The sequence below is a fragment of the Nicotiana attenuata genome, unplaced genomic scaffold (genome assembly GCF_001879085.1).
Source record: "Nicotiana attenuata strain UT unplaced genomic scaffold, NIATTr2, whole genome shotgun sequence".
Classification (NCBI taxonomy): Eukaryota; Viridiplantae; Streptophyta; class Magnoliopsida; order Solanales; family Solanaceae; genus Nicotiana; species Nicotiana attenuata.
In genome coordinates this window covers 651,737-661,311 of record NW_017670373.1, presented here as the reverse complement: position 1 = coordinate 661,311, position 9,575 = coordinate 651,737, and the positions used below count along the sequence as shown (strand labels likewise).

The window sequence follows — 9,575 nt, the reverse complement described above, 5'->3', positions numbered from 1 at the left end:
GTACCATGAAATGGCACTTTTCCCAATTCAGAACAAAGTTAGTCTCGATGCACCGTTTCAGCACACGCGTCAAATTCACTAGGCAGTCCTCAAATGAGTTCCCCACCACTGAGAAGTCATCCATGAACACCTCCATTATATCTTCTACCATGTTAGTAAATATGGTCATCATGCACCGTTGGAATGTGGCGGGTGCATTGCATAGACCAAAGGGCATCCTCCTGAAGGCATAAATTCCGTACGGGCATGTGAAGGAGGTCTTTTCTCTATCCTCAGGGGCAATGGAGATCTGATTGTACCCTGAGTACCCATCCAAGAAGCAAAAGTGTGACCTCCCTGCCAACCTATCCAGCATTTGATCAATGAAGGGAAGTGGGAAGTGGTCTTTCCTGGTGGCTAGATTCAACTTTCTATAATCCATGCAGATTCTCCAGCCTGTGACGGTTCTTGTTGATATAAGTTCATTGTTGTCATTCTTTACCACCGTCATGCCACCCTTTTTAGGCACACATTGAACTGGGCTAACCCAGCTACTGTCAGAGATTGGAAAAATGATTCCCGCATCCAACCATTTTATCACTTCTTTCTTCACCACTTCCTTCATATTCGGGTTTAGTCGTCTCTGATGTTCCCTGGAAGGTTTGTGCCCCTCTTCCAGCAGAATCCTGTGCATGCAGTATGCGGGGCTGATCCCCTTGATGTCTGCCATGGTCTACCCAATGGCAGTTTTAATCACCTAGAAGCACTTAATCACTAAAGAATATACAAAAGTCAAAGTGTGGGGTGGGAAAAAAAGAGAAAAGGGGAATCAAGAATAAAGGTTCTGGTTGGTGAACTGGCAGTGTACAATAAATCAGAAAAAAAAAAAGAAGCAGCCAGTTGTACCTAACGAAAAGTGGGGGTCACAAGTGAAACAAAATGTGAAGTAATGATTGGGTTGAGCATAAAGGTAAAATAAAAGAAGTGTGTATTAAAAGTTCTTAGGGAGGTTAGTCACTATATCTAAATATATCCTACCCGTCCCTTAGCCTACATTACAACCTATAAAGACCTCTTGATCTTTGACTGAATGGCTCGATTAGTAGAGTATTACACTAGGGGCAAGCTTATGGTGTGTCTGTGTGGCATGTGAATGCTCTTTGATGAGAGTGAGTGAATTCTTTTTATATATGGTTCCTTATTGTTGAATTTTATGTGTGTGGAACTTCTCTCAGATTTTGTTTATGTGAGGGCATGTGACTCAGGAAGAAAAAGTGAGTCTTCACTTCTGTTAGAGTAATTAGAGTGAGCACAAGTGTGTCTTGGCATGAGAGTCTGCATTTGAGATATGATTGTGCACTGCTTGGGTCGATCATTGATAATAGCAGGTGTGACATAAATTGGGGCAATGCATTGAGCAGTTAGGCCTAGAAGTGTGATTCAGTTTGCTCGAGGACGAGCAAAGGTTTAAGTGTGGGGTGTTGATAATAGGTGAATTTGACTATAATCACACCTTAAATAATCACCTTCTTGTGTAGTTTTAATGCTAAAAGTGATAACAAAATGCTCTTATTAGTGCTTTTCATGATTTGCAGGTGATATATGTATAAGGAAGGCTAAGGAGCAGTTTTGGAGTCAAAATTGGAGAAAAGAGGCCAAATGTGTAAATTCCCAATGAAGCTACGCCCTGCCAGCCCTTAGGATTCAGAAAAATGGTTTGGCCGCAGTTCTACCGCGACCGCGGCAGAACCGCGGTGGAAGGCAGCTTCAGAACTTTAGAGATTCAGAGAGGGTGATTGGCCGCGGTTCTACCGCGACCGCGGCAGGCGCAGAAAAGTTCAGGGGTCAAAGTGTCAAATACGGGATTTTTAGACCTAAACCCTATTTAAAACATTAGACTTCGCCCAAGGGAGCAGGTATTGATTTTTAGGGTTTCTTAGCAAGGAAAACCATTGTGAGAGAATACTCCAAACATCTTTCTTCTTTACTTTTGATTTTTATGATGAATTCTATCTTAGTTTATTTTTCCATAGCCATGAGTAGCTAAATTCCTTGTCTAAGGTTTTGATGGAACCTATTTGGTGATGAACTTCTTGCTTATGTGAATACAAATTGCTAGTTTAATCTCTATTTGTTCAACTTCGTGTTTGTTGTAGTTAATTGACAGGATCCTCAATTAGCTGTGCCTATTTAGTGTGCATAACTTGGAAAAGAGTGCATATTTAGGGTATTGTTGAACAACACCACTCCTAGATTATTAGAGGAATCTATAATTGTGGGTTTAAAGGCGGAATTAGGGATAACGAAGCCTTGGGTGTAATCTAAAGTGAATCGTGCTAAATAAAGTAAGCTAGTGTATCTCGGGAGAGTGCAATAGTAGATTACTGTAATTACTCGGGAGAGAGTTGCGGTAAGATTAGCGTTCATGATTGATAGAGATGTGTGGGTAAATTTGTATGAGCATAAACAGAAGGGAGTCCATCAATAGGGGAAATCATTGCCTTAGCTTTTTCTCATAATTGTTTACAACCTTATTAATTTAGTTACAGCCATTAGTTACTTGCAAGCTAGTTGTTAAAGAACACTCAACTGAGAATTTGAATATTTGAGAAGCTGGTTCTGAAGACTTGGTGGGTCTGAAGATAGCGGTTGATAGGTTAACTCTCTGTGGATTCGACCCTGGGCGTAATACTCGGGTTATATTTGCAACGTCCGCAGAGTCCTTTTTATAAGGCATAGTTGGGCGTGATCATCTATAAAAAAAAATTAAAATTAAAAAAAAGCGACCAAAGTTGGTTGCTTATGAACCCAGATCGTTAAATATATATTTTTTTAAAATAATATATATTTTAGTTTACAGACCAACGTTGGTCGCTAATTGGTGAATTATAATAATTAAAAAAATATCGTAATTTAAATATACAGACCAACGTTGGTCGCTAAATTTGTATTACTAAAATATTGTACCGACCAAAGTTGGTCGGTATTTTGTTTACACTGAACATTTGGTCATTTTATCTTAGCGACCAAAGTTGGTCGGTAATTAGCGACCAACGTTGGTCGCTAAGCAAAAAGGACCACCAATATAGCGGCCAAGCCTGTTTGGACGCATTTTGGTCACTATATTGAGATAAACGACCAACGTTGGTCGCTATATGTGGTTGCTTTTTGCCGAATTTCTAGTAGTGAAGTGCAAGTTTATAAATAAATAAATAAATAAATATGAGATTGCTTGAAATTCTCTTGGTTTGCTATTATTTGGAGGCAATTTGTGAATACTCATTGTCTTGTTGAGTGAAAACTTGGAGAGAAACAGGCCACTATTGAAGAACCCCTTAGAGCTTCGCTTGAAAAAACTTCCAAATATTCATTTCTAAAAATTGATTGGGTGTTGCTGGAAATTAATTGTTGAATCTTGATATGGAGTTTGGTTGGAACAAGAATTTAGAGCTCCACTTGAAAAACTTCAGTCATTGATTTTTTAAAATTTTTCTTTTTTAGAAAAAGAGATGGAAATAAAGGATAAAAGGATAGGATCTGGGGTTAAGGTTGAAAAACTTTAGTGGGTTGATCCAATAAATTGGGGCGGATTTAAATTTGGTGGGGGTTAAATTTGATCTGGACAAGGGAGCCACTTAGCCCAACTAGGTGCTGCCAACACATTAAAAAGGGGACTATAGAAATTTTCATAAGTCGCAAGGATAAGTTCAGACCAGAAGATAATGTTGTATGCATTTTTGGATCAATAAGTGAATGGAGAACAAAATAAATCATTTACCAAACAATTGGGATATTTTTGACATTTTTCCGAAGAGTAACTAAAAGATGAAGGCAACGAAGAGCTTCCAGTTTAATTTCTTTTGCCCCATACTTACTCAATCATTCTTGAGGAAAAGAAACGAGGCAAAGAAACTCTCTTTTAATAAATTATATCTTCTCATGTCCAATACAGGTATACATCTCTATAATAGTCGCGTTTGTGCTGATATTTTTAAATACTATAATGAAATATTGTTATAGAAAACATATAATATAACATAACATAAAATATCGGTTCCGAAAAAATTTAACTTTTATATTGAATAGCTATTATATAAGGATAAGAGGTCTGACTATACATGATTGGCTTTCCCAAAGTGGTAGACAACAGCTAGCTAATGCTTTGTTTTGTTCGCAGTAATTAAGAGCTATAGGATGAGAAGGTATATATTAGGACGACTTACTTTTAGAGGCGAAACTAAGATACTCTATATATAAATCGATTAACGACTTTAAATTTATGATTTTATTGATGGATCTGTTATCCTTTTAAATAATAAATTTATAAATTGAGATGTATTGAAATTTTAATACCACATATAATATTTATGCTTCGTGTCAAAAAAATATGGTTCAGGTGAATGCATTAACCATTTGGTCTATATATCGGCCTCCGTCTAATATGCTCATCTTGCATTTGGAAACAAAAATGAATAGAAAGATGTGTTTAATGTATAGCTACATATGACCTGGCCTGAAAAAGTGAAGCCAGGCTTGTGCAAATATATAAATATTGTTTGATTAATTGAACAAGTCTTAAAAATAAAATGTATGGATAGGGAAATTTGCATGTAATATGATATATATGGTCAAATATCTGTGGGTGCAAATAGCGTTGCCATAATGGGCCAGTCAATCCCTGTGAGTTAGGCTGGTGAACCCGTGATTAGTATAGCATTTAAAGCCTAAGAAAAAGTGATTAGTACAAATTTATAGGGAGAAATTCAAAAATAGCCAGATTTACAAGTGGTCGTTCAAAAATAGCCCGGTTTCAAAAGTAATCGAAATTTAGCCACTTTTCATGTAAAAATAAATCTGAGCGAAAACACTGTTCAAAACCCGGAAAATACGCCAGTATATTATGCTGGAGATCCAGCATAAGTATACTTGAACTCCATCATATTATACTGGAGTTCCAGGATAAGTATGCTGGAACTCCAGCATAATATGATGGAGTTCCAGCATAAGTACACTAGAACTCTAGCATAATATACTGGAGTTCCAGCAAAGTATACCGGGGGGTATAGTATGCTGGAAGTTCATACACAAGTGCTCGAATCTCCAGTATATTATGCTGGAACTTTCTGTGTGTTGGAGTTCCAGCATAATATGCTGGAAGTTCATACACAGGTGCACCGAACTCCAGTATATTATGCTGGACCGGTCTCTGTTGCAGCAAAATAGTGGCTATTTTTCATTGACTTGGTAAACGCTGGCTATTTTTGAATGACCAGTCCGAAAACTGGCTAGACCGTGCTATTTTTACAAATTTATATGTATGTATTTAGAGATTCATAGCCCATTATTTTATCAAGAGCAGATCACGCATGTCTGAAAAAGAAATATAATTAGCCTAAGAAACATTGATTAGTATAAATTTATATGTATGTATTTAGAGATTCATAGCACATTTTTTATCAAGAGCAGATCACACATGTTTGAAAAAGAAATATAATTGTAATTATTTATTTTTCTCTATTTTTTCTTTTAACTCCTTTAATTGATGATCGACCTTGAATATACAAGAGGAGAAAGATTTTAGTAAGATTTGAGCCCCGTAAACTTTAATTTCTCATGTAAATATTTCATAAGATAGACATTCTTTTCAATTCGACATACTAATTTGGCATTTATTTAAGATGAGATATACTAGTATTATTTTCAATAAGATTAGGACCAATTCATAAATCAAAATAAACTCAAGGGACTAAACAGTAACTTGCTCCAACTAACGGGTCAACTGTGATATACGGCCCCGGTTCGGAGAGCTCGAGAGAGAGAGAGAGAGAGAGAGAGGAAATGGAGGAGAAGGCGAAAGTGGGGAGTGAGAGATGGAGCGCTGCGATCGAAAATCTATCGGAGATGGCGTCGAATCTGGATTCTCTCCAAAAGCTACTCGTGAAGAAAGCAGTGTACGTCGACGAAGACACCTTTGCCAAAGCCTCTCTCACTTCCGAACAAGCCCGTACTATTAAGGTTCGATCCCTACTCTTTATCACTCGTTCATCAGTAGAGGTGTCTTAGTTATGGCGAGTTTTTTACTATATTTGAATAGCTGAGATAAGGAATTATTGAGTTAGTTTTATTGTAATTTGTTTATTTTGTTTTCTGGATGCATTACTCTTAATTATTGTGTGTATAATTGGACTCTACTTTGATTAGTTGAAAAACTCAATCTGTTATTGGTGAATGAATCTCAAAATCAATGCGCGGAATAACACAGAATTCTTATAATGAGCTAAACTGAAAACAGAGAACATAGAGCAGCTTGAGCACAAAATCATATCACTAACTAAAAGGTTTGAGAAAGCTCAAGCACAAGATACTCTTGAGAAAAATTTAGGTCTTGATTTTAAACTCCCTTCACAAGTCCAATCTTGTAATGATGCAAGTTGCGTTGCCTTTAGATGTGCTTTAGCTTCCATATCAGAGAAGTCCCACTGAGTAGTGCGTTAATTTCAAGTTCGGACATCTCTCAAACTGTGAGCAAAGATGTTATAAAGATTCTGATGCTAAAAGGAAATCGAGCCATCTACATTTCAAGTTCAGACATCTCTCAAACTGTGAGCAAAGTTGTTATAAAGATTCTGAGGCTAAAAGGAAAATGAGCCATCTATGGCAATCTTTGGTTTAAGGTGTAAGAGGACTTCAAAAATCCTTATATCTCCACTAGTTCCAGATGAGGTCAGCAACTATCCAAGGCATCCTAGTGTCCTAAAGCAAAAACTGCAACGATGATTAATACAAGCGTAGATGTGAACACAAGAGGAAGCAGAAAATTTTGAATAACTTGGACCCCCAAGTTGGATTTGACTGGATAGCTGGATACCATCAGTAACTGTAGCTTTAATTTCAGCGTAAATGGACAAACTAAGAGGAAGCAACAATTTCATGCAAGAAGAAAGATAAGTGAGACGAACTGTAACCTGGTTGAATAGAAAAACGCTTATTGAGTTAAATTACCTTTCTGATTCATTAGCCCTACAAGTTTTGTTTTTTTCCAGTTATCTCCAGAAACAAAAAGAGAGATGCAATGAAGTTGAATAGGAAAACCCAGAAAAGGTTATAGGGGGTGAAGAAAAGAAGGAGAGGTCGATAGGCTTCATCTAATTATATATAAAAGCCAGCACGTAAAAGAAAGCACCACTAGCATATATTGAGGAGAGGTAATCAGTGAGGATTGAGGCCATCCAGCTTTATTTGACCTTGTAGAAGCTCAGCAATGGTTGATAATTGCATGAGGTTTGAAGAATCTTTTGGCTTGTCCTTGGTGTAAGGGGGGTGTAATTGTTTTTGGGATGAGGCATAATTATTGTTGTTGTCGTATGCTCACTCCCGTTATTAATGAAAGTTTTGACTATTCTATGGCTGCAGGTTCTTGAACAAAGAGTTCAGACTTTAGAGCGAGAATTAGATAATGCTATTTCTGCTGCTGCTCATGCACGGACTGAGAAAAGACAGGCTGAGGCAGCTCAGAAGGCTGCTGAACTACGTGCACAAGAGGTTACAAGAGAGCTTGAAAATACCACAAGTATGTGGCTATGTGCTTCTGACTCTTTTAGAAATTCAGCCATTAATTCAGAGCTCTATGATATATGTTGTTCAAATCAATTTGCTTTATGAACTTCTGCTACAGTAAATATGTGCTTGTATAAGTAGTTATGGTAAGTTTGTAACCTCACCTACCTCAATGAAAGAAACTCAAGTACCAATTGTATTGCCTAATCATCGACCTCTTAGTCTCTGATACTCTTTTGTTCTCTTTTTCCTTTTATTCTTTCTTCAAAGTTAGAAGTTTCATTCTTTAGGACAGGTAAGAAGAATTTTGCTCTATAATTTTGTTCTATTTAGGCTGCTGTCAACATCCCCATTTTGTTTCGAACTCATTATAGGTGACTTGCCCTCTTCTTCTTTTATCTTTTTTTCCTTTTTTGGATGCAGATAGCTAGGGCTTAGAGGGTGGGCTTAGGATAAAAATAATGTAGAGTCTTTTGGCGAGCCGCAGTGGAATTTTTAGCTGTCTAGATTAGCTAAGAGAGTTTTATACGTCATTTTGCCATCTTAACTGTCATTTTGCTCAGTTATCTTTACCTGTTTTCATGCTAGAGATTAACCAAATTGGTTTGCTTCGGTTCTAAAACAAGAGTGACCATGATATTACACAATCAGTCATATGGAGTGTTTTTATAATCTTGTCATTTCCAGTCATGTCCTCACAAAATGGATTTGCTCTTACATGCTCCTCTGTGGTTGTAGGGGTATTTGAGCTGCACATGGAAGAGCTGCGTGCAAAGCAAGAAGAGATATCTAAGCGAGATAAGGAAATCAAACTTCTAGAGGCCATAATTCAGACACTTGGAGGCAAAGGCTCTCATTCTACCCTTGAATGAGTAAGAAAATCTACAGTGACTGTAATTACTGTGTCATCTTGTATCATTTCTTTGTATATTAAACAAGATTTTGGTTTGTAATAGATGTACCAGGAAGTAGATGAATATTTCAGTAAGTTACTACATCCAAGTGTTGTGTTTTGCTGCTTCTTTTTTTTCCTCTTCCTTCGATGGTATAATAGCAGTACCACTATTGACAATGTTAGGATATCTAGTACGAACCATTAACCTGAATCTCTACGACTCTACCTTGTAGAAAATTGAAATGAACGTGGCTTGAAGATTGTCATTAGGGCTGTCCTAGGACACTAGTTACAAAGGTCGAAAATATATGATCCAACAAGTATTTATTTCTTCAATAATCTTAGATATAAACGGCGTGTTACGAAGCTAACTCTAATAGCATGTAGGAAAATTCAATCTTATTCAAGTCGTAGCTTCAGAGCTTTTTCTTTTTTCTCTGCCAAACCCTATAGCTGAGTTATTGTGTCAAATAGTTAGACGAGTCATCCGTCTCCTTTAATCGAGATTTTCAGTTGCATATAAATTAGATAAACTTACACAAATATACATACTCGCCTTTGAAATTTTCTGCACTTTAAAATGTGTGTGTCTCTTAAATAGTTTTTAGTTGTCGGGTACTAGAAGATTAAATTTTGCACTTGGAGCAAACTTAGTTCTTCAATAGAAGTCCAAACTTTCCCTAAGCTCTTCAATTTCGCATAAACACATCCTTCGATAGACTTTGGCCGCAAAAAGAGACTCGCCATTATTAATTCGTATAATAATTACCATTCCTTGCCAATGAAGCTTCGTCTAACGATTTTTATTCATGCTGGTCGTTTATAATTACCATACATTAACTTAACGAGCCCCACAGTTATGCACAAGGGTGCCTAATTGATAGGACTGATGGATGAGGAATTCTTCCATGCTAACTAATCCTCATTGATAATTGTTAAAGCAAACTACCCTGATAGATTTTCAAATGTTCAAACACTGTCAGATTTTCACCTCATTTGGTACCAACCCTTCCCCCTCCCTGTTACGCCTCATGTTTTCGTACGTAAGAGTACGTCGTAAGTCAATTGATGTAAGCTTAGAAATGAAATCATCTTTGTAAAGTTTACAAAGTTATTTAATCATGCTAACGTGAAGGTTACAAAT

General features: G+C 36.9%; 1 protein-coding gene across 1 annotated transcript; it reads left to right on the top strand.

Moving 5' to 3' along the window:
- Window positions 1-5,774: 5,774 nt before the first annotated feature.
- On the top strand, window positions 5,775-8,556 carry LOC109238535 (myosin heavy chain, muscle). Its single transcript, XM_019405009.1, has 3 exons — window positions 5,775-5,994; window positions 7,393-7,549; window positions 8,275-8,556. Exons 1-3 carry the CDS (start codon window positions 5,818-5,820, stop codon window positions 8,406-8,408), a joined length of 468 nt encoding a protein of 155 aa, XP_019260554.1. The 5' UTR covers window positions 5,775-5,817; the 3' UTR covers window positions 8,409-8,556.
- The last annotated feature ends 1,019 nt before the right edge of the window (window positions 8,557-9,575 follow it).